General features: G+C 37.8%; 1 protein-coding gene across 5 annotated transcripts in view; it reads left to right on the top strand.

Annotated features, from left to right (window-relative positions):
- The window catches only part of EXOC2 (exocyst complex component 2), a 313,056-nt gene that overhangs the window by 98,369 nt on the left and 190,359 nt on the right, over nucleotides 1-24,328 (top strand). For all 5 annotated transcript variants that reach the window (XM_049882080.1, XM_049882096.1, XM_049882088.1 and 2 more), the window contains exons 7-11: nucleotides 1,089-1,169; nucleotides 9,854-9,999; nucleotides 10,139-10,220; nucleotides 10,985-11,087; nucleotides 12,592-12,710. In XM_049882080.1, coding sequence (XP_049738037.1) covers nucleotides 1,089-1,169; nucleotides 9,854-9,999; nucleotides 10,139-10,220; nucleotides 10,985-11,087; nucleotides 12,592-12,710 — 531 coding nt within the window. The remainder of the gene's footprint in view (nucleotides 1-1,088; nucleotides 1,170-9,853; nucleotides 10,000-10,138; nucleotides 10,221-10,984; nucleotides 11,088-12,591; nucleotides 12,711-24,328) is intronic.

The raw sequence follows: 24,328 nt of genomic DNA, 5'->3' as shown, positions 1-24,328 counted from the left end.
TGTTCTGGAATCATACTGCTTGAGTTTGAATTTTGGGCTTGGCTTTGTGACCTTGGGCATGAAATTAGATAGCAAATAAGGTATCAAATATTCATCTATAAGATAAAAATAGTGTTAGGACACACATCATTGGGTTCTTAGAAGAGGAGCAGTATCCATTAGAGACAGCTCTGTGCTGATTTTAACATGTGGTCATGGCTCAGATAAGGTTGACCTTGATATGTCATTATTTTTTATTTTTATGTGACAGTTTTGAATTTGAAATTTTATTTGTCTGTTTTGTTTGGAAGTCTTCTCAGATGCTTTGCTTAAATAAGCCTGACTTGCTGTGTTTAAAACCTTCTCTATTCAATTTCAAAATATAATTTGTTAAACAAATTTCTAATAATCTTTATCAGAACCAGACAGACATAAGTTGATAATAGCAAAACTCCTATGTAATTTGTACATCCTCAGTTGATGTACAGGTACATGTTACTGGATATTTCTTGGGATATAGTTTATTCCAGGGAAATAGTTTACTCTTAATACACAAAGTTTTTAAAATGAATATAACATAGGTTCTGTGTATTTTGCTGTGTTATATCCCAAGACTGAAATTAAATGTTTTGAGGTTGGTAGATGCCAGAAAGTAGTATTTCTGTTTTGGAAATGATAAAGCTGAGGAATAAGAATGACTTTTTCCTCTGGCGAAGTATCAAAGACCCAGGATGCAGTAAGACCCAGGATGTCTTCAGTATTGATTTTCTTCCTCCCTTCCTTTCTCTTTTTTCCCTTCTCTTTTCTTTCTTCCTTTTTAATTGAACTGCTTTTACCATTCACCCTTGAAAATCAGATGATTATGTGTATTATATACTGTTTTAATAGTATAAAACTATGAGTAACTTAGACTGGTGTCTAATGGTTACTTTGCAAAGTATAGTATGTTTGTGCCACTCCTTTCCAGCAGTGAAAATAATATGGCCATTTTGTAAAGCAGTTTAAAAATGTCATTTTTATATAATATATCCCTACGGGTTGGGCTTTTTTGATCCCCACCTATTAAAGTGGCCCCCACTCTCACGAGATTTTTTTTGTTTTTTTCCTAGCAATCCATCAAAAACTGGAAGCAGATGGAACGGAAAAAGTAGAGGGATCCATGACACAGAAACTGGAGAATGTTCTGAACAGTAAGTTTAGTCTTACTACCCAAAACTATTTTTGGACTTTAAAACAAGATTTAATATAGCATTTGGACCTGATTGCACAGAACAAGGCGGTAAGTTACATCTTAGTACTTATTTCTAAATATTTAATGAACATAATGGGGAAAGAACATTGAAGGTGAGTGTTCTGTTTCTGTTTGCATTTTATTTATGAGAAATCATAATTTGAAAGGAAACCAATATACTTCTTAAGAAGTTAACATTGCTGCCATAAAACAGACCAATATGTAAATAATGTCAAAGATAGAAAAGCACGGAAGCAGATATCAGGAAGGTCATTGGCCAAAACCTTTATAAGGGTATCTCCAAGTATCTACCCACGTTAATGCAAATAGCGCCATCTGCGAGAATGACAGATACTTACTTGTCATTTATTTATTTATACCTTGCATTTTTCCAAAAAGGATTTAAGGCAGCTGGATACTTAAAGAGTGTGTCCAACTCTGTGACATTTCGTAAAAATCGTAGGCCCAGGAGAGACTGATAAATACAAAGCTTTGGGTCCCTTCCAACTCTGTTTTATCTTTTTTCTGACAGCTTAGCTCCCAAATAGCTTATCCTACTGATTTTGAAGGACCTCCTCAGATGAATTAATTCTTATTAGAACATTAGTGGCTTAAAGGTACATTATCCTCTTTCATGCCTACAGTGAACTTTCAACATGGAGCAAGAATGCCCTGGGGAAGCTCCTTGTTTTTAAATGTAAATACAGCATATGATTTTCCCCATGAAACTTCATGTCAGATGTTTAATGGTTCTTTGAATGCGGGACTGTGATGTGAAGTTAATTTTGCACTTCAAGCTGAATTTGGTCCCAGAGGCAGAAGTTTCTGAGCCCTGCGTAAATATCCATTTACAAATCTGGGGATCCCCGATAAGGACATGTCTTCTAGAAAAAGCATTACTTTGGTGTAGGTTTTCCTTTGTAGCAGAATTTGAGCCCTTGGATTTCATTCTAAATTTACTGCTTTTACCAGTGCTTGAAAAAAATTTTCTTCTGGTTAATAGTTTTTATGCCCTGAGATTTTGCTTAGTTTTTATCTGTGAGAACCAAGTTACCAACTTTGTTGAAATTGATGTCTTCTGAATCCAACCCAAATGCCTATTTATTAAAGCCATTTCTCTTATTAGCATGGTCAGACACTTTAAATACTTGGAATGATCTTTTCTGCTCAGGGATATTGTTTTCACTGGAGAACTGTTCACCATACCACAATATCTATTTAAAAAAAAAATTATTATTTCACTAACTTTTAAAAGATGACTCAGAGGAACAAGCTGATATAGTAAGTATATCATCGTATCAATAGAAAACAAACATGATACTCAGTAAGGCTTGGAAAAATTTAAAATCTGTTTCATATGTTAGGGTTAACAGGGTATCTTAATACTACTTTTTTTCTTTTAAGGAGCAGTTTAGGAAATCTTTACTCCGGACTTATGGTATAAAATTTTTAAGGGAAACTGTTTGACTTGTATTCCTTTATAACCATGAATTTGTGCTAGAAATGTGTCATATTAACTTTCTATAGAAGTTTGCTCTTTTTGGATAAAGTTGAGCTCAGCATAAATGGTCACTTTGTTGTGAGCCCTTCCTTCAGGACTTTTTGGTGGAAAAATTGCCCGTAAATATATTCCTTGATAATAATTCCCTTTTTCCCAGAAACATTCTTTATCATCATGGTGTTGATGTTTGCTGTCTTAGGATAAGGTCAGCTTTATGAGGATCTAACACTTACTGCGTACAAGTGCTATGCTAGATTTAATGTGGGATACAAAGTTGGAAGAGATGTGGTTTCAACTCTCTAAGAGTTTCTGCTGACCAAATTGATGTATTATGTTTATCCAGGACCTAAATAATTATAGGAGCCCTAGTGACACAGTGGTTAAGAGCTTGGCTGCTAACCAAAAGGTCGGCAGTTCAAATCCACCAGCCACTCCTTGTGAGGCAGTTCTGCTCTGTCATATAGGGTCACTATGAGTCGAATCGACATCATGGCAAGAGGTTAAGTAACTATAAAATGGTGAAAAAAAGCATAGAAAATTAAAATCAGAAAAAAATTTTATAGAAGTACTAGTGAAGATTTAATTTCTTTTGGAAAGGAGAGAAGGAACAAATGAATATGAGTATAGTTTAGTTTGCTTAGATCATTACTAATGCTTTTGTTTTATGTATAAATTATATGCTAATTTATGTGTATCTTTAGCTTTTTTGAGAGTTTTTTTCCTTTAAACTGTACAACCTTTCTCACTTTAAAATAAGTTTCTTAAAGGGTAATGTTGGTTATAAGAAACTCAGCCCATTGTATTCAGAACTTATCATTGTCAAATCCTTTCATTGAAATTCCTTTTGTTTTCAAGGCAGTGATGCAGTGATGACTGTTTATTTAAGTCAGATTCTCATATCCAGCTCTTCGTTCTTACCTTTTCCAGGAATCTAGAACAGCACTGTCCAGTAAAACCTCTGTGATGATGAACATGTAGCTGCTGAACATTTAAAATGTGGCTAGTGCAGCTGAGGAATAGGATTTTAAAATTGGATTAATCTAACTTTAAATTTAAATAGCCACATGTGGCTAGCAGCCACCTATTAGAATGTACAGATATGAACGGTGCAGTGTAAGTATTAATAGTAGTAGTCACAGTAGTAATAGCTAAAACTTACAAAGTGCTTACGAAGGGTCAGGTAGTGTTCTAAACACTTTACGCACATTTCATCCTCAGACCAACCCTATGAGGTTTGTGATATTATCTCCATTTTATTGATGAAAAAACTAAAGCCCCAAAAGATTAAATGAGCTAGTTAAGGTCATATAAGTAGTAAATGGCAGAGCTTGGATTCATATGCAGAAATCTGGCTCCAAAGTTTAAACTACAGGCTGTCCTTGCTGTGTGGGGTTCCAATATGCACGAAGCTGGTTACCATGGTTCAACTAAGGAGCAGCAAGCAGCCCTCCAGCAGCAGCATTCAGATTTCAGTTACCGTGGTGTATTAGCTGTGATGGCACATGTATAGACCTTGCTGCCAGCTCTTCAGTCCGCAGATCATGATGTAATAACATACGCACCTCAGGGCCAGTGATCAGCTGAGCCCCTTCCTTCGGAGTCTAAGGGGATGGGTCCCGTGCCTCTAGTACCAGTTCACAAAGACACAGTCAACAAAGCACATAATTTTTTGTCTCTTTGTTTCTCAGTGATAAAACCACATGGCATTTTATAAAAATGGATAATTGAAACAGGGACTTGGCCCACAAAGATGAAAGCACATCAGAAAACCAAACGTGGTAACACTGAGTGAAATTCAAAAGGAACCTAAGTGGAGTTACAGAAGAAATAGCTGGCTGTGGAATGTGGACAATGTGGCTGCTGGATAGACTATGGGTTTGCAGCCAGAGGAACTTAGTGAGGGGGACTTAGCGACAGAAATGCAGGAAGTAGTTGTGATGAAGAGGCGGAGGTGCCCTAGAGGAAGGGATGCTGGCAAAAAACTTCATGTTAAAGGCATTCTTAGAGATACTTCACAGCATTGAAGGTGCAGAGAACAAAATGTTGGCAGTTGATCGAGACTTCAGACGGAGCGTGACTATTTCATAGGGCATAGAAACTATGCTCGCTCGTATCCTAAGATTTATGATGGAAAAAAGGCAAACACTCTTGATAAGTTTTTTACAAAGAAATTAAAACACTTAATTTTCAGTCTTTTCTAATGTTTAAATTATAGTGTACTAAGCTTATTAGTTTCACTTTTTTTTTTAACATTTGTGTGTGTTTGTAATCAACAGTAAGCAAGTTTTTAATGTTTCAATAAAATTTTTTAAAGTCACGGAACAATTATAATTCTCCCCATTGAATATTAAACTGCTTTGCTCGGTTTCAACTTGCACAGCCATTTTATGGCCCTGCAGTACCATGTGAGTGGGGCCAGCCTGTGCTATATTACACCACCTCTCTAAGTAGAAAGAATACAGAACCTTTGATATAGAAGAGTGCATTTATTGAGCACATGCTCATTCTGTCCTAGGAATAAAAAGATAAAACTTCCTGTTTGCCTTCTAAGAGTTTATAGTGTAGTGGAAGATATGGACCAATAAGCAGGTGATTAGATTATGGTGTGATGACAGTCTGCTAGTGGTAACCCTGGGATGCATCTGGAGCATGCATGGAGGCACCTGACTGAAAAGTGGGGTGGAGAGAATCCCAGGGAAGGGCGGCATGAACCTTATGAGGGAGTGGAAGGTAGCGAGGGAAGCAGGGGTTGGTGAGTGGGTTGCTAAGTGGATACTGGTGTGTTCCAGGCAGGGTAGGTAGCATGAGCAGGAAGGCACAAAGTTAGAGTCCCAGGAGCCATCGTCCAGTACTTCTAGTGTGCAGAAGTGATTGGTTAGAGTCCCAGGAGCCATCGTCCAGTACTGCTAGTGTGGAGAAGTGATTGGTTAGAGTCCCTGGGGCTGTCGTCCAGTACTGCTAGTGTGCAGAAGTGATTGGTTAGAGTCCCAGGGGCTGTCGTCCAGTTCGGCTAGCATGCAGAAGTGATTCGTGAGACTGCAAGGGAGATGGGGCTCTCATGACAGCTTCTGTGTGGTGTTGTAGAAATTGTCTTTATCCCAAAGACAAATGTGAACCTTGGAAAGATTCTAATGAGGGAGTGATGTTACAAAATTTTTAAGGAACTTTCTGCCAGCTGGGTAAAGAATGGATTAGAAGGGAGCTGGATTAGAGTCAAGAAGGGAGACCAGATAGGAGTGTGTAGTTATAAGAGTAGAAATGGTGAGGACTTTTAACCAGAACAGAGGTGGTGAAGACAGAGTGAAAGACAGATGTTAAGGAGGTAAGTTAGGCAGTTTGCCCACTGCATCGATGTGGCAAGTAAAAAAAGGAAGTAGACAATGATGACTTCCAGATTTCTGGCCTCAAACAGAGGAAGAGGAGCAGGCTTGAGGAATGAGGAAAGGAAAAATTTCAGTTCAATTTATGACATGTATGTAGAGTGTGAGATTCCTCAGAGTCATACCAATGAGTATCTTTCTAGCTGTCACCACGCCCAAGCTGTGTGACATTAAAATTTAGACGAGTGGCATTACCCATCTGTGTTTCAGTTGCTTCCACTATAAATGGAGACCATGATAGTGCCTATCTTTATATCTTACAGGGTCATAAACAAGTTTGAATGAATTAATACATGTACAGTTTTTAATACACCAAACGTAGAGTAAATGTTGACTACATTGGTTGTCATATGTCTAAACCCAAAACCAAACCCGTTTCCATCAAGTCGATTCCAACTCATAGCATCTAGTAAAAATAAAGATTAGTGTTAACAGGCATATCTTGAGATACAGATTTGGGACTCACAAGCATAGAGATGGTAGTCGAAGTAACAAGACTGAATGATTTTACCCAAGTCCTGTGTTATAATTAAATAAGGAAGCCTTTTCCTAGCAGATTTGGAACTCTAAGAATGTAAGAGTTACGTTTATAAAAAGGATTGACTTCTAAGCCTTAGTCAGTGGTGTGCTGGTAAATATGCTCCAAAAAGAAAAAACCAAAAACACCCCACCAGAACCCTAGTTTTAGCATTTGCTGATTTCCAAGCTGTAAGTCCTCCCACTGTGGTTGATGTCAAACTGCCAACCAGACACTCCTGAACTGAAGCTGAGAAGGGACACTAGCCGGCTTCAGCACAACACACACCGTTCTCATTCACAAAATTCTGGTTTTGTGTACTTCATGTGGAGTTAATAAAGTTTTAGTGTCAGGAACGGCATTGTAAGCAAGGGTTAATATTGCTAAAGGTACTATTGACATAATGAAATGATATTTGTTATAGGTAGCAGTCTAATCATTTTCTTAGAGTCTGTTAAGAGGAACTGAGTCAGTCACAGCACGTGGTTCTCTTTGTGTCCCTGGTTTTGTTATGCTTTTAACTAAAAAAAACTGAACTTTTCTTAGTTTTCCAGCTGCTGTAATGTTTCATTTCCTAAATCTCATGCAACTCGCCTGCCCTGGGATAAATTGTATTATGTGGTATGAGTGCCTTGAGTACTTTTTCCCTCCCCCGTGCTCGTCAAACAGATCCAGTGTCTCAAGTGTCCATACCTAGAAAAGGACCAATAAGGTCACTTGGAAATAAGAGAAAAATACATAATGTTCACATTAAGTAAACATGCATGAAATTATAAAACACCGTTAGAATTACAGAACTAGGTTTTCTAGGTAACAGGACTTCCTGGCACAATTAAAGTTTTTTTTTTTCTTCTTTTGCTGTTTTTTGCAGTTAAGGATATAAGATTGGTTGGCAGGTATGAATCTGATTGGTTAGTGTGCAGTGCTAACGTGACCCTCTTCCCCTCTTACACTGTAGAAAAATTTCATTATGATGTGGGCCCACTGCAACTGTGGCAGCTGAGTATTGTTAACCGTAGCGTTGCTGTTTGGTCTCGGTTCCTTTATGTCTAGGGCTGCGCTGGTGACTGTCGGCGTGCATGGTGTTGAGATCAGCCCAGAGTGAGGATAAAGGATGAAATTTCTGGTCTTGGCTGGCTCAGGGCTGGTAAAAAGGAAGATCAGGGTTTGCTGTGAAACCTGTAATGCCAAAGTTGTGGTTTTTATGGCCATGCGGTCAGTGAGATTTGTTGTGTGGTTGTGCTGGACTCTCAGACCCCTGCCAGCTGCTGTAGGCACGCATGTTCTCACTGCTTGGAGGACCCGGGGTACCTGCTCATGGTGCAGAGCACCACTGTGCTTTAGGTGTTCTTTTCCCTCCTTCGTACCCCTAGCGAATACAGAGATGTACGGTTCATTTCGTGAGTTGCTGGTGGTTTTTCACTGCCTGCATAAATCTTGGTTTCACTGCTGTCATTTATTCTATTACTGGATATAATTGTCCCATTATCAAAGAGTGGTGAACGTCCAACATTTTATTGTGTGTATGCAGTAAAATTCACAGCAGAATAATAATTTATAGGCAGAAATTGTTAATTAAAATTATCATTTTGTAATTTCACTATGCATAAATTAGAATTCTCCATGTGTAAATACATACATCTCTGTATAAATGAATTAACATTATAATTTTGTAATTAGTTCCTGTATATAAATTATTCTTTGTAAAGTGTTTATCTTTTATCTGACTATAAGTGGATTTTCTCTGTTTTTATGCCTTTTAGAGGAGATAAAATTATTAGTTGGTAATTTTTTAAATACCTTAAAATGATAAAAATCTAATTTTGAGCTCTTAAACTTTTTGCCCCAAATTTTTTCCCTGTACAAAAAAAGAAAATAAGTGCTTGGGGACTTATCATCTAAAGCCCACATGTAAGTAATTAAGGTTTTTTTTTTAAAAAAAAAAAAACAGTGCTGTTCACATACCTCTTCATTTATGAAACCTCAGTTCATGAAGTTGTATTTTTAAAATGATAAACAAATACATTAAATTTTTCTTTGAACAAAAAGTTTTAGCCCTAGTCAGATATCAAATATTCATTTAAACATCATTGTGTGGTGTGGTTGCAAGAAGGGAATATATTTTTTTCTCATCTTTTAATGGAAGTTCAGTATTCAACATTAAATAGCTGTGGTGAAAACAGGTATCTTGACAAAACAAAGTTTTTATATCAAGCTTTTAAAATTTCAGCATAATTTAAACATCATTTAGATAAAGCAATTATTTTACAAAAGCGACTTTTAACGTGGTCAGGCCACCCACGGTGCTGACTAGAGACTATGGCCTGCAGCCACCCAGTGAGACCAACGTCATTTTTTCATCTTTGCTTAAAGTAGACTCACTAGACCAGATAATGTAGAAACTTTTTACAAGCAGCCATCAAACAGCCAAACACAGTTTATCCTTTCTCTCCCCCTTTCCTTGTGGCTAATTAAAAATAATTCACAAGGTGAAAAATTTGAACTATTTCTGTACACTGTAAATTTTGCTTTAGATAAAGCATTTCTTTCATTATACTGATTCATACACTGATTCATATAGTTTGAGGTCATTTTAGGTAAAAACAATTATGAAATGTTCGATTCATATATCTTTATAAGAATTGATTTTAAAAATACTTGATAATATGTTAGTCATTTTAAATTGCTTTATGTAATTTTCTGTGCCTACTACATAAACTAGTTCTACCAAGAAAATAGGATTCATTTCAAAATATTTCTTTTGAACAACATTTTGGAAAATATTTTTCTTGTTTTATGTATTACCACATATGTAGTTACTGAATCCATGGAATTTATTAACTAGCATAATGCAGTATGTGTGTGTGTACATGTGTGTATGTGTGTGTGAAGCTGCTGTCTAAATTAATGAAATAACCTAAGGGCCCATAATTAGTATAAAATTTAGAAGAGTGTAGCTAATTTTATGTACATTCATTTGCATTAGAGAATTTTGGGGGGCATGGTAAATATGTTTATTTTTAATTAGATACCATTCTTAACATATGAAAAGACTTAGCAGGCAAAATGGGAATTGTATTTTAGCAATCCATAAAAGATCCCCATTATACCTAACTTTTAAAAATAATCTATTAAGTTTTAATGTAAAACTACAATAGTCTAACATTTTTGTTTCCAGTGCCCAGTTTCACATTTTCTGATTAAAGTCAGCTTTTATCCAAGTTTCTTTTTTCCTTTTATAACAGGAGCGAGTAATACTGCAGACACATTATTTCAAGAAGTTTTAGGTCGAAAGGACAAGGCAGATTCCACTAGAAATGCACTCAATGTGCTCCAGCGATTTAAGTTTCTTTTCAACCTCCCTCTAAATATTGAAAGGAATATTCAAAAGGTAGAGTTACATGTTTATGTTCCTATGATCGTAGTTGTCATAAATGGAAAGATTCTCTAAGATGTTTGTTATCTTAAGCAAATGTCTTTATGTCATTATGCTTTACTGACAGTCTCTAAAATGTTTCTTTATTTTAAAGGGTGATTATGATGTGGTTATCAATGATTATGAAAAGGCCAAGTCACTCTTTGGGAAAACAGAGGTGCAAGTTTTCAAGAAATGTAAGATTTGTTTATTACTTTTAGATTTTCTTCTTTCCTTTTGCAGGAAGAATGTGGAAATTACTCTGCATGTGTTTTAATTTTTGTTTATATGGTGTTCTTTTTAAAGTGTAAAAACAATTACTTCAAAAAACTAACTTGACGACTTTTCTACCGAGATGTAGTGGAAATGAGCTACCGCAGTCATAGCCAAGCTTCGGCCATTCTTTGCTGTTTGTTAACCATCATTCTGTTAAAAAAAAAATCTTCATTTTACTGGAAAGAATAAATACAGATACTTTACAGACGTGGAAACCTATGTTAGGTCTTCCCTCTTCAGAAGGACATATTTAAGAATTCTAACCTTACGTTAAAGCAAAGTAAACAACTTTTGAAATTACCTCTGATGTTAGAGTTACAGAAAACTGGAAAATCTTAAATTAAAATGCCGTAGGGTAAAGCCTTAACCAACTAGGAGAAGTATCACAGGGCGTTATTAAATTCATAAATGAAATCCAGAAGGACTCAGAAAACCTTATTTTACTTTTCCTGTTGTGGTAAAATTTACGTGCAGTGAGATGCACAGACCTTTCAAGTTTCAGGTCACCAGGTTTTGACAAATGCGTGACCCATGTAACCCACACCCCGGCAGAATACAGAATGCTTTCATCACTTGTGTCCCTTCTCAGTCAAGCCCTGCACCCTTCTAAAGCAACTACTGTTCCATAATTTCATTTTAAGTTTCCATTCTGTAACCCTTGTATATTTTTTCCTTTTTAAAATAGATTATGCTGAAGTAGAAACACGAATTGAAGCTTTAAGAGAATTACTTCTAGAGAAATTGCTTGAGACACCGTCAACCTTACATGACCAAAAACGTTATATAAGGTAAGCCTTCTGCAAGTATTTTAACTAATCATGTATATTGTATGGTACTGGATACATGACCTAACCCTTAAAGCTAATTTGGGGGAAACAGGAGACTGGCTGATGACATGGGAATATAAAAGTGAAAAAAAAAAAAAAAAGCAGAAATTTAGGGGTATAAATAGGACACCAAACTTCTTCTGCGTACTAAATAATTTGAGAGTAGTTGTAGAATATTCACTCTGTAAGGGTAAGAAAATCCTGACAGTGTGGTGAAAGGAGAGGTACCCTCACTGCTTAGCCATCTCTTCTTCCTGCTGAGCAGTGGCTCTCAGACCGCCTTGGTGCTGTGGTTGTGTACCCTGTGGCACCCCAGATCATGAAAGGCAGGGTGGGGATGGGAGCTCCCTGTGCATAACCCAGCTATTGTAAGGCAGTGTGCTGACCACACTGGTTGGGGATCCTTAGGCTGCAGGAGTGTGCAGGGCTCACTGTAAAGGAGACTCTAGACGGTTCTAGCCTTGAAAAAGATATCTGGTTTTCAGGTATTTAGTGATCAGTGAAAGAGAAATTAAAGTTATTAAATGGGAATATTTAAAAAAACAAAAAGCAGTACTATTAAAAGAGATGGTATTTAGTGATCAGTGAAAGAGAAATTAAAGTTATTAAATGGGAATATTTAAAAAAACAAAAAGCAGTACTATTAAAAGAGATGGGTGCCCCAGGGTGTGGGGGGCAGCCTTCAGAGGAAGCGGGGCAGCCTTCAGAGGAAGCAGTGCAGCATAGCGGGCACTAGCTCTTCACATTGGACAACTTACTTGACTAACTCAGTGGTCTGAGGTTGGAACCCTCCAGTTGCTCCACGGGAGAAAGCTGTGGCGGTCGGCTTCCATAAAGATTTACAGCCTTAAAAACCCTGTGGGGCAGGTCTACTTTGTGCTGCAGGGTTGAAATCCACCCCACGGATTTGGTTTTCTGTTAAGCTTCAGCTGCTGCATAGCTAGATTGTCCTAGAAAACAGTGTCACACCGACATCTAGTGGCAACATTTTCATACTAAAAACCAAAACCGAACCCATTGCCTTCCGAGTGGATTCCCACTAATAGTGACCCTATAGCTACTAAAGGAATAAATTCAAAAAAAGGGAGGGGGAGGAAATACCTCTGGGTGTCCTTTGCTGGCTCCTACCTTGTTTTTGTCTAGTGACTTCTCACTAAGTGGAGACACTGTGAACTAAATGTAAATATAAAGTAAGCTCACACTAAGTAGATAGGGCCATTGCAAGTCAGCTTAGTCCTCTTGGTTGCCTTTCTAGAAAGTCTTTGACTTTTTTTTTTTAAACTATTATTTGTTAATTGCATGAAAAGAAATTTGAATATATTTCATTGAGAACTAAAGACTAATATTGACAAATGCTTTACTAATTGATAAAATTGTAGATTTTTAAACACTTAATGATTTTAAAATATGCTAACTTTTACTTTTAGCCTCATTTATAGCTACCAGCCTTGAACTTCTTTTTCAGGTATCTGTCTGATCTTCACGCACCTGGTGACCCTGCTTGGCAGTGTATTGGAGCCCAACACAAGTGGATCCTTCAGCTCATGCACCGTTGCAAAGAGGGCCATGTAAAAGACCTGAAAGGCAAGGCAGCTTCTCTTCCAGTTTATTGTGATATTCCTTAATGCCACTTTATCAACTCTTGGCAAAGCTTAATTATTAAGGGAACAATTACCTAATTTTCCTGGTATCTGTACCTGTTGTTGTCCTCTTTTTTTAATATGTCAATGCCCATGATGACCAGCAGTATTGACAGAGGTTTGGTTCAGGAAACCATTAAAATTTGGGGGGAGGCAGTATGATATTGTAGATGATATTAGTCCTTAAGGTTATTCTTTCATTATTTCATCCAATATATATTGAGTCCCTGCTACATACCAGGCAGTATAACAAGTACTAGATAGACAGTGGTGAGTAAATGACAAGTACTAGATAGTAGTAAGTGACAAGTACTAGATAGACAGTGGTGAGTAAATGACAAGTACTAGATAGTAGTAAGTGACAAGTACCAGATAGACAGTGGTGAGTAAATGACAAGTACTAGATAGACAGTGGTGAGTAAGTGACAAGTACTAGATAGGCAGTGGTGAGTTAGTGACAAGTACAAGATAGACAGCGGTGAGTAAATGACAAGTACTGGATAGACAGTGGTGAGTAAAGCAGGCATGGCCCCTGCCCTCATGGGCTTACTCTGTAGTAGGAGAGAAAGTTGTTAAATACTTAACTAACAAAATAAAAACCGTGGTGATATTAAGAAAAATAACAGAGTAGTCTGAAGGAGAATAACTGAGGAGAACGCTTCAGGTGACTGCTTTGGGAAGGTCTTAAGAAGGCCACGTGTTAGTAAGAGCCAGAAGAATGGGAAGTAGCCTGCCAGGCTGCCTGGAAAAGGGAACAACCCCAACAGGGCAAAGCCCCTCAGGAAATTTGAAGAAAGAAATCACAGCTACATTTGAATGCAGGCTTTTCAACTTTTATTTTTACAATTCTGTCATTCAACAAAGATTGTATTGAATGCCTACTGTGTGCCAGACACCGTTGAGTGCTAGGGACAGGGTGGTAAACACAATACACAAGTGCCTTGCTCGCAAGAAGTTTGCGTAATAATGGAGGTATAGACAGGTAAGCTGTTGGCATGCAGTGTGCTGCAGTCTAAGACTGGAAACAAGCAATGTGCTGTGGTGGCAGTTAGGAGCGCATCTGGTCCAAATTTTTGAGGCCAGGGAGGTGACATTCTGAGATTTGAAGGAAGTGGCATTTGTTTTAAGATCTGAGGTGTATCTGTGTTAGGCAGACATCAGGGAAGGAGGGAGGCAAGAGTTAAAGACCATTCCAGGGAGAGAGACTAGACGTACACAGGGTAGGAGGAAGCACGGTGAATTCCTCTGGGTCATTGGAGCTCAGAATGTGATCACAGTGGTAAGAGTCAAGGCCAGAGTTAAATAGGGCTAGGTTATGAAGGGCTGTGTTAGCTATTTTATGGAGACTGAACTGCATCTGAGTCGGAATTGACTCGACAGCACTGGGTTTACTGGGAACTGCACCCGTGGGTGATGGGGGAACCATTGAAGAATTTTAACCAGGGGAAAGACATGATCAGACTTACTTTCTCAAAGACCACTCTAGCTGCTGTGCGGTGAATGGGTTAGAGGGAGGAAGTCTGGAAACAGGGAAGCCAGTTAGGAGGCCAGTAAGATCATGCAGGCACCTAACCCAGTATAAAAAAAAAAAAAAAAAAACCAGGATAGTGGTGTGGAAATGTGGAGAAGTATATGGATTCAAGAACTATTCAGGAAATAGACTTGTTATTCTCTTTAGTAATTGATTGAAAGAAGAAGGGAACAAGATGGTTCTCAGATGTCTGACATAGTTAGGGTGATTGCGCCATTGACTTAGGAAACATACCAAACCCATTATTGTTGAGTTCATTCCAACTCATAGCGACCCTATAGGGCAGAGCAGAACTGCCACCGTAAGGTTTCCAGTGAGTGGACAGGGGAGAAAAATTATTTTTTTTCCCAGTTTTTGAGACAAGTTGATTTTGAGTTGTCTGACATGTAAGTGGGGCTGTCCAACAAGGGTGTTGGATTTAAAGAGAGAGATTTGGCTGTGGCTCCAGGGAGTTGATACATTCACCCAAGGAGATGAAAAAAGACAAAAAGCTAGACCAGAATCCTGAGGAACAACAATATCGAAGGGGCTGGTAGAAGAAGAGGAGTCAGCAAAGGAGACTAAGAAGGAGCGGTCAGGAGCCGGAGGGAAACACGAGGGTCTACTGTCACCACAACTAAAGAGAAGGGGAGTGTTCACTGAGGTTTTTAAGGTGAAAAATAAGATGAGAAGTGCCCTTTAGCTTTGCACTGAGGCTGTTGTGGATGGCCTTGGAAATGCAGTTTCTGTCGCCTGAGATCTTAAGTAGATGATATAAAATAAAGAATAGTGATACAGTAAGGTTTCCAAGAGGCTTCAGTGAAGTGACAAGAGAACAGCCCTACACAGGATGAAGGACATGGAGAAGTCACATTTATTTGTACAATAGTTTCATCGTGAACCTAGTGTGTTTGGATTTGAATACTTCCCAGCTCCAATTCTTGATATTTAGGAAAACCCAAATACTGCCTTATTGAAGCCACATCAAAATGTGTATTAATGTCATTAATTATAGTTTTAGCAAGAAGAAATGACAGCAAATGATGTACATAGGCTGTGGTCTTTGGGAAAGATCACTAAACATAATGGCTGCAGAATGCCTTTGTTTCTCTATTTTTCAGCTAATAATTTTTGAGCCTATGTTAGACAGTGTTCTCAGCCCTTAACTGGCCTTTAGAATCTCTTGGATTTTTTTAAAACTGCCAATTCCTGTCCCCCACCCCACCCACACCTATTACATAGAGTCTCTGGGAGTAGAGTCCAGGCACTAGTGTTTTCTAACACCTCCCAGTGATCCTGGCAAGGTGGCTGAAATCACCGTGCTGCAAGTACACTGGGGAACAAGGCCAGTGTGACCTCTGACCTGGTGGGGCTTGTAGTCTAGTGGGAGGACATGTATTTTTAAAAATCAAGTAAGTATTTAATTATCACTGGAAAAGCACTATGAAGCGAGGAGTACAGAGTTCTGTGGAAGCATTTTACCCAATCTAGTGAGGAGGCGTGTCCAAGGAAGTTTTCTAAAAGTGATATTTCAATTGAACCTAAATGATGAACGTGAAATATCTAGATAAAGAGGCACGGAAAGGAAGTAAGTATTCCAGATACCTAGTGGGTGTCAGATAAATGCCACCCCACTTCCCTAAAGAGGTGATAATGTTCTCCAGACATAAACAGGATACATGGTTTTACAAAGGATGTTCGTTCCTACTTAACGCTTCCAAGAGACAATCTGAGTACAGGCAACCTCAGAGATACTGTGGGTTTGGTTCCAGACCACCTCAGTAAAGCAAATACTGCAGTAAAACAAGTCACATGAATTTTTTGGTTTCCCAGTGCATATAAAAGTTATGTTTATACTATACTATAGTCTATTAAGTGTGCAATAGCATTATGTCTAAAAAATGTACATACATTAATTTAAAAATACCTTATTGCTAAAAAATGTTAACCATCATCTGAACCTTCAGCAAGTCGTAATCTTTTTGCCCATGGAGGGTCCTGCCTTGGTGTTGATGGCTGCTGACTGAGCGAGGTGGCGGTTGCTGAAGGTTGGGTGGCTGTGACAATTTCTTAAAATAAGACAACAGTGAAGTTTGCAAGTGAGTCTTCTTTTCATGAAAGATTTCTCTATAGCATGCAATGCTGTTTGGTAACATTTTGCCTATGGTAGAACTTCTTTCAAAGTTGGAGTCAGTCCTTTCAAACTCTGCCATTGCTTTATCAACCAAGTTCACATAATATTCTAAATCCTTTGTTGTCATTTCAACATGTTCACAGCATCTTCACCAGGTGTAGGTTCTATCTCAAGAAACAATTTTCTTTGCTTATCCATAAGGAGCAACTCCTCATCCATTAAAGTTTTATCATGAGGTTACAGCAATTTAGTCACATCTTCAGGCTCCACTTCTAATTTTAGTTCTCTTGCTATTACTGCCGCATTTGCAGTTACTTTGTCCACTGAAGTCTTGAACCCCTCAAAGTCGTCCATGATGGTTAGAATCAACTTCTTCCAAATCCCTGTCAATGTTGATAGTTTGAGTTCCTCCCATGAGTCACAAATGTTCTTAATGGCATCTGGAGTGGTGAATCCTTTCCAGAGGGTTTTCAATTTACTTTGCCCAGATCCATCAGAAGAATCACTGTATATGAAAGCTATATCCAAACCAAAACCCACTGCCGTCAAGTTGATTCTGACTCATAGTGACCCTATAGGACAGAGTAGAACTGCCCCATAGAGTTTCCAAGGAGCACCTGGCAGATTCAAACTGCTGACCTTTTGGTTAGCAGCCATAGCACTTAATCACTACGCCACCAGGGTTTCTATAGCCCTATAAAATGTATTTCTTAAATAGTAAGACTTGAAAGTCAAAATTACTCCTTGATCATGTGCTGCAGAAAGGATGTTGTGTTAGCAGGCATGAAAACAACATGAATCTCCTTGTATATCTCCATCAGGGCTCTTGGGTGACCGTTGTCAATGAGCAGTAATATTTTGAAAAGAATCTTTTTTTCTGAGGAGTAGGTCTCAACAGTGGGCTTAAAATATTCAGTAAACCATGTTATAAACAGATATGCTATCATCTAGGCTTTGTTTTTCCATTTAAGGACCACAGGCAGAGTAAATTTAACATAATTCCTAAGGCCCCTAGGATTTTCAGAATGGTAAATGAGCTTTGGCTTCAACTTAAAGTCACCAGCTACATTAGCCCCTAACAAGAGAGTCAGCCTATCCTTTCAGTTTTGAAGCTAGGCATTGATTTCTACTCTCTGGTTATGAAAGTCCTAGATGGCATCTTCTTCCAATGTCAGACTGTTTCATCTACGTTGAAAATCTGTTGTTGAGTATAGTCACCTTCATCAGTTATCTTAGCTAGATCTTCGGATAACTTACTGCAGCTTTTACATCAGCACTTGCTGCTTCACCTTGCACTTTCGTATTTTGGAGGTGGCTTGTTGCCTTAAACCTCATGCACCAACCTCTGCTTAGCTTCAAACGTTTCTTCAGCTTCCTCACCTCTCAGCTTTCATAGAATTGAGGAGAGATGGGGCCTTCCTCTGGGTTAGGCTTTGGCTTAAGGGAATCTTGTAGCCGATTTTATCTTCTACCCAGACCACTAAAACTTTCTCCATATCAGCAATAAAGCTCTTTCACTTTCTTATCATTCGTGTGTTCACTAGAGTGGCACTTTCAATTTCCTTCAATAACTTTTCCTTTGCATTCATAGCTTGGCTAACTGTTTGGCCCAAGAGGCCTAGCTTTCGGCCTCTCTCAGCTCTCGACATGCCTTCTTCACTAGGCTTAATCATTTTTAGCTTTTGATTTAATGTGACAGACATGCGACTCTTCCTTTCACATGAACACTTAGAGGCCTTTGTAGGGTTAATAAAAAATTGGCCTGATTTCAGTATTGTGTCTCAGGTAATAGGGATGCCCAAGGAGAGGGAGAGAGTTGTGGGAACGGCTGGTTGGTGGAGCATTCAGAACACACACCAGTTAAGTTCGCTGTCTTATATGGGCATGGTTCGTGGCACCCCAAAACAATTACGATAGTAGCACCAAAGATCAGAGATCACCATGGCAGACATAATAATAATGAGAAAGTTTGAAATATTGTAAGAATTGCCAAAATGTGATATAGAGATGCAAAGTGAGCACACACTGTTGGAAAAATGGTGCCGAGAGACTTGCTCGACTCAGGGTTGCTACAAACCTTCAACTTGTAAAAAACTCAGTATCTGTGAAGCACAGTAAAGTGAAGCACAATAAAATGAGGTATGCCTATAGACTATTGGAAATTGGAAAAGTTCCAGAAAAGTCATATATCTTGCCATATCCATACCTGAAACATTTGATAAGCATCTGACTATTTCTTGGACGTAAATGGAAATACACCCTTTACCTGCCCTCATGAGTTTATATATCCATGTTAAGTGTTTGGCTGCTAACCAAAAGGTTGCAGTTAGATCTACCAGCTGCTCCTTGGAAACCTTATGGGGCAGTTGTACTCTGTAATCAACTCGATGGCAACAGGTTTGTTGTTTTTTTGGCTTTGTGGAACTAGGTCTACTAAAGTGCATTTGTGGAACTGGAGCTCTTCACCTTTTTCATTCACCCTGGACAAGCCTGTTGTAGAACTTCTCATCACTTACGAAATAATATTATACGCTGAATGGAGCTACTTCTTAGTGATGAGCTTTACTCAGAGTTAGGTTCATGAATTACTCTTTTGTGATTAGAAAGTAAAAATATTATACCTTACAGGTCTGTTAACTTACCTACACATTTCATGGCAATGCAGTGTACATTTCCAAAGTTCATCAGTCACATATTTGTAGGTTATATTGTAATTTAATTTCCTTTTGACATTCAGGAGAATGTGCATACACTGTGCCCTTTTTCATCATCAGTAAGTGTAGTGACAGGAATAAAAAAATAGCAGTAGATAATCCTAACATGTTGGAGCCTTTTAGTTGGAAGATTGCTGCGTTCTCTTGAGTTCAGGTCAGAAGCAGTTATTATTATTTATTTATTTATTTTTTGGAGAATTCCAAACACATACAGAAGTAGAAAGGATGATATAATAACCTGACTGCCTTTCTTTTACCGTAAGTCCCTTGCGTTTGTTTTTATCTAGTTCCTCCATGCTCAGTGGTAGAGAACTTACTTGTTGGCTTGGACCGCTTACTAGTTTCCTTGCATTGATTGTAATTTTCCACTGAGGGCTAGAGGTCATTATTGGCATTTGAAAAGGCAATTAACAGTCCTAGTATTCTGTGAAATTGCTTAGAAACCATTTGCCCTAAAAAGACAATGCCTGTATTTATCCCACAGCCTTTATTATAAATCTTCATTTTTTTTTTTCAAGTAGTCTCAGAAACTTTTTCAAATTGAAAATTTGATGTATTTTAAATCTAAAGAATGTGAGTTTTAAAAAGTTCTGTACTTGGACTTTTAACACTGGAGAAATGGTTGTCATTGTTTAAATAAACCCGCAGCAGAACAATGGCTAAGAACTGAGACAGTTTCATGGAATAAAATACAATTTTCAATGGATAGAATATAAGTATTTCAGACTGGAAAAGAGTTCCTAGTGTCTTTTTAAGTAAAGCTGGTCTTTATGCAAGAATCTAAAATCTAATTAACATATAAATATATATTTTAAAGTCTTTACTTGGGGTTTTGTTTGAAAATGTTAATTGTACTTAGCCTTGTGGTCTTCAGAGAGAATTTCTCAAAGATGCTGATAGATTATCAGAGACAATCTTACATAAAAAGCTACTGTTCTCTAATAAAGATTCTTTGTATGTGTGACATGTGGCAGCGGAGGTGGGGCATAAGGTTGGTATTCCTATGCACACAGCATTAGCTCTTTCTCTGGATCCCAGTTTTTGTCGTACCAATGTGCAGGGACCCTAGCAGACATTGCTGCTCAGAGTACAAACACAACAGGAGGACCCAGAGCTGAGGATTACCGTTGCACCCTACACATACCCTGCTGTTTATCCCCAAATACTGCTGTTTCTCTTCCAGAGCCTTGCTTTGTACCCCAGATTTGACCTTTTGTATTTTCTCAAGGAAGAAAAAGATGAAAAAACAGGAATAAAACTAAGATGAACATTAAAAACTAATTTTGAAATCTAAATGTTGATGGAAGTTTGTTCTGTTGTCCAGCCTGAAATGGCTGAAACTTTTTTTCTGTTATCCTGTATTCAAGGTAGCCCCGTGTCCTGAATTGTTGCACACAGAACACACTTTTACCACCTTGTAAGAAGTGTCATTTGTCTCTTAAAATTTCAGTGAAATAGGTCCAAAGTTAGACTAAGGCTTCAGCTTTTCCTGCCAGGAAAAGCCTTTGGTTAACCCCCTACTGACATTCTCAAACAGGATTTTTAAAGGTGGTCTTCAAACGTATTTCTTTCTTTGTTCTGAAAATGAGTTTAACTCTTAAAATATATGCTGGCAATATCTAATAACTAGAGCGATTGGGTGTCAGCCACTCAAGTAGTAATTATTCCCTTTTTTCAAATATATATCTAATTAAAATTAGGACTTCCCAAAAGGCATTATTCACAGATATATAGAATAGGGGCAATAGGTTAAGTAAGTCATAGATTTTGTAAAATAAGCCACATGGCAGAAAGGAATACATTTCTATGTGTCTCAGGTCCTCTGAAAATTTAGAGATGCTAAGTTACCTGAAGGCTTTATGCCGAATTGTCACAGTGAAGTGGGTCTGTTGTAGAAGGAAACTGTTAGGAGACTGTAAATGTCTCCTCTTTTGCTCATTTCAGACATTCAGCAGATTAGTAGATTGATTACTTGCTGAAAGAAATATCAGTGTTTATGTTTATCCAAGGACCGTAAGATACAAAAAGGCCACGTTTTCAACTCAAGCTCATAGAATGCGTGCTTAAATTGTATCATGACAATTTATGTATGGTATAGCTAAACTGTATTTTTCTTGATATATAAAAAATACAGGTATGACCTTTATGTACCTAATTCATTTGGCCTGTTTTAGTTAATGAGGTTAATAAGGAAATATAATCCTGGTCTTGCGATAATGCAAGGTTTGTCCCAGCTCACTGTGTGCTAGCTACCACCTCCACGAGAACCCTGTCAGAGCCATTGTGTTTTCTGTGGACTATAAAAATATTCCCGTGGCTAAAAAGACAGTTGCAAAATGTGTTGTTATGCATGTTAAGTCTTGTAATAAAATCTGTAATTTTTCTTATAAAGTTGTTATCAGGAAGATTCCTCTGTGGCGCTTACTTCCTGGAGATACAAAAAATAGATCCTTTTCTGTATGTTTATCATAAAAATATGAGCCCAGAATATTAGAGGTTGGTTTAAAAAGAAAAAAGGAAAAGCACTACTGCAGAAACTGCTAATAGGAGATACTAATTGTTTTCTGTCTTCTCTTCGCTGTAACTACGTGCTTTCCACACAGGCCGTTTAACCCGTGTGCAGTCACTGTGGCCAACTCTGCTCGGGTAGCTGTACCTGTGTACTTGTTGTTTTGTGTCTTGTGACTGCAGAATACTTTTTAAATTGGCTTTAGAAGATGAAGTGCTTAGTGGATTTTTAGTTACCTGCTTTAAGATTTATAAACTCTAAAGGATGTATGTAGGAGAGAGATTTGTGAGAGAGAAGGAGAGGAAAATACCAGTTTATTATTACAGTCAGAAATCTTCCCTCCAACAAAGTGTTGTTCTGAGTTTCTTTTCCCTTTTTCTCCTTTATCAGAGGGGAATAAAACCCAGATGACACCCTGTATGCCATGAATTACATTTGAAGCACATACCATTGGAAATTATCACTATTGTTTGTAAATAGTATAAATTTATGTCAGTTTTAATCACCAGAATGCAGGTCAGCAGTCTTTGACATAATGATTGTAGATTTGTCAGCTATGTGTTTTAGTCTAATTTGGAAAGACAGTTTTATCCCCCAAATTAAAATTAAGACTAGTAATTACAGCCTACTGCTGTTGTGTTGATTAGTACTTAACACAATTTAAGCAGTTTTTAGAAGTCAATAATCTGGGTCTTGACAATTTGATTTACTTTTGAAAACTAACGTACCATTCACAACAGCTAACAGCTGTTGAGTATCATAGGAAAGAGCTGGGCTGAGGTCTCTGTACTTGTTCCTTCTGTTTCATGCTAGATTCTCTTCACCTTACAATGAATGATCTATCTTTGTTAGATCAGAGAGGCTAACAAGGTTCATGTCAGAGGGACCTTTTTGATTTGTTATCCAGCAGCTGGTTTTTTTTCTGTTGTTTTGGCTTACTGTACATATGGAGGAATATTTCCTGTAACTGGGAGCTGTTTCATGTCTAAACCACATCCTCCTTCATGGAAAGATTGTTTGACAGTTAATGTCAAGCAGGCATTGAATGTTAGCATTAATTGGTAATTTTAAAATAGTGATTATTACAAATATTTTAATTCTGTATTCTGCCATTTTTGTAATAATTCCATTACTTACATATTCAAACCATGTTTTCTCTACTTAAACCTATATGTAGCTACTAAGAAGTATAGTACTTTAATAAAAGGATGAGTAATTGTGATTATTCCCTTATCCAGCTTATTACAAATAAGTGGTTCTTACCTGCATAGCCAGTGTTAGCTGGTAAATGGTTCTCAAAGTTCAATATGTATTTTAATATATAAAATATATTTCTGTTTTTCAACTATTGTTTTGAATGATGTAAAATACATACCAGCGATGTTGCCTGGAACGTGCCAAAGGCAATCCTGGTTCCCCTAGAGGGGAAGTGAGATTTTCATGACTATGTTAAGTACGTCTCCTTGCGTTTAATTTGGATTAAATTTAGGAAATGTCCCTGTCAGAGTTGTAAATATATAGAAAATCATACGATCAAAAAGAGCATGTTTATCTGTTGACACAGGTCTAATTTGGGAGGCATTTGTAATTCTGCCCCCCAGCTTTGGCACTGAAATCCGTGCCTGTGGTGTGCTTGAAAGGAATCCTGTCCTGCCTGTGTCTGTGGAGACTCCAGGCCTGCACGTTTGGTCAACAAGCAACAGTGGGTGGTCGGGCCATAGCACAGGACAGGGGCCCGCTGTGCACAGGAAAGTATGTTCAAAGGTGTTTAAGGGTGGTAAGGAAGTTTGCCGCCCTTCTGAGAGTCTGGAGACTATGCATCAGAGTTCTCTTGCTATTGTAGACTGTGAGAAAACGTGCTACGAAGCTGGAAAGATGAGAAATGTAGTAGACTGTGAGAAAACGTGCTCTGTGAAGCTGGAAAGATGAGAAATATAGTAAACATATTCACCTGGTTCAACATCTGCAGGCTTCTCTTAAGAAGGGTCTCTTCTGCCCTTTATGTTGTTTAGAGCCTGTGAAGCAAATATTGACTGTATTTGCATTTAAAATAGGAAAACTGGCACAGCTGGAGTTGAAAGGATTTGAAGGATGCCTGATAAGGTTTCCTGGAAGATTTACTGGAATTCTAGGTGGAATAAGCATTTTCTAATTGACTCGAGGGCACTGGGGGTATGGTCTCCCTAAAGTCATAAATTGTTTAAAAAGTTTTTGAGCTTTGCAAAAGATCTTCCAGATCTGTAGATTAGCAAAAGCTGAAGTCTTTTTATTTAAAAAAGATTTTACCGTTGTTGGAAAAAAATAGCAAATGTTTCAACTTGTTAATAGCAAATTATGAAAAATTGGTAGTTTATTTCCTTTTAAGAAAAGTAGTATGTTCTAAACCTTTGATTATTTCTACACTATAGCTTTTATCGTTTTAGTGACGTGACTAGGATTATTTCATTAGTGTGCTGAAGTAAATAACTTCTCCAACTTCTGAAAACAGATTTTCTGTCTGCTTTTCTCTTCTTAAAATTTCTGTTCTGGGTTTATATAATATTCCTAAAATGATTTTTATTAATTTTATGTCTGTTATTTGTTAAATTTCTCCTGCATACTCAGTATTTGGAAAATAATTCTTTTGAGAATGCTGCTAGCACATTAGAGAAGCTTTGTTATATGGGGAAATAAAACACTGACTCTTGAGTGTCAG

The sequence above is a fragment of the Elephas maximus genome, chromosome 1 (genome assembly GCF_024166365.1).
Source record: "Elephas maximus indicus isolate mEleMax1 chromosome 1, mEleMax1 primary haplotype, whole genome shotgun sequence".
NCBI lineage: Eukaryota > Metazoa > Chordata > Mammalia > Proboscidea > Elephantidae > Elephas > Elephas maximus.
This window is presented reverse-complemented; position numbering and strand designations above follow the sequence as displayed.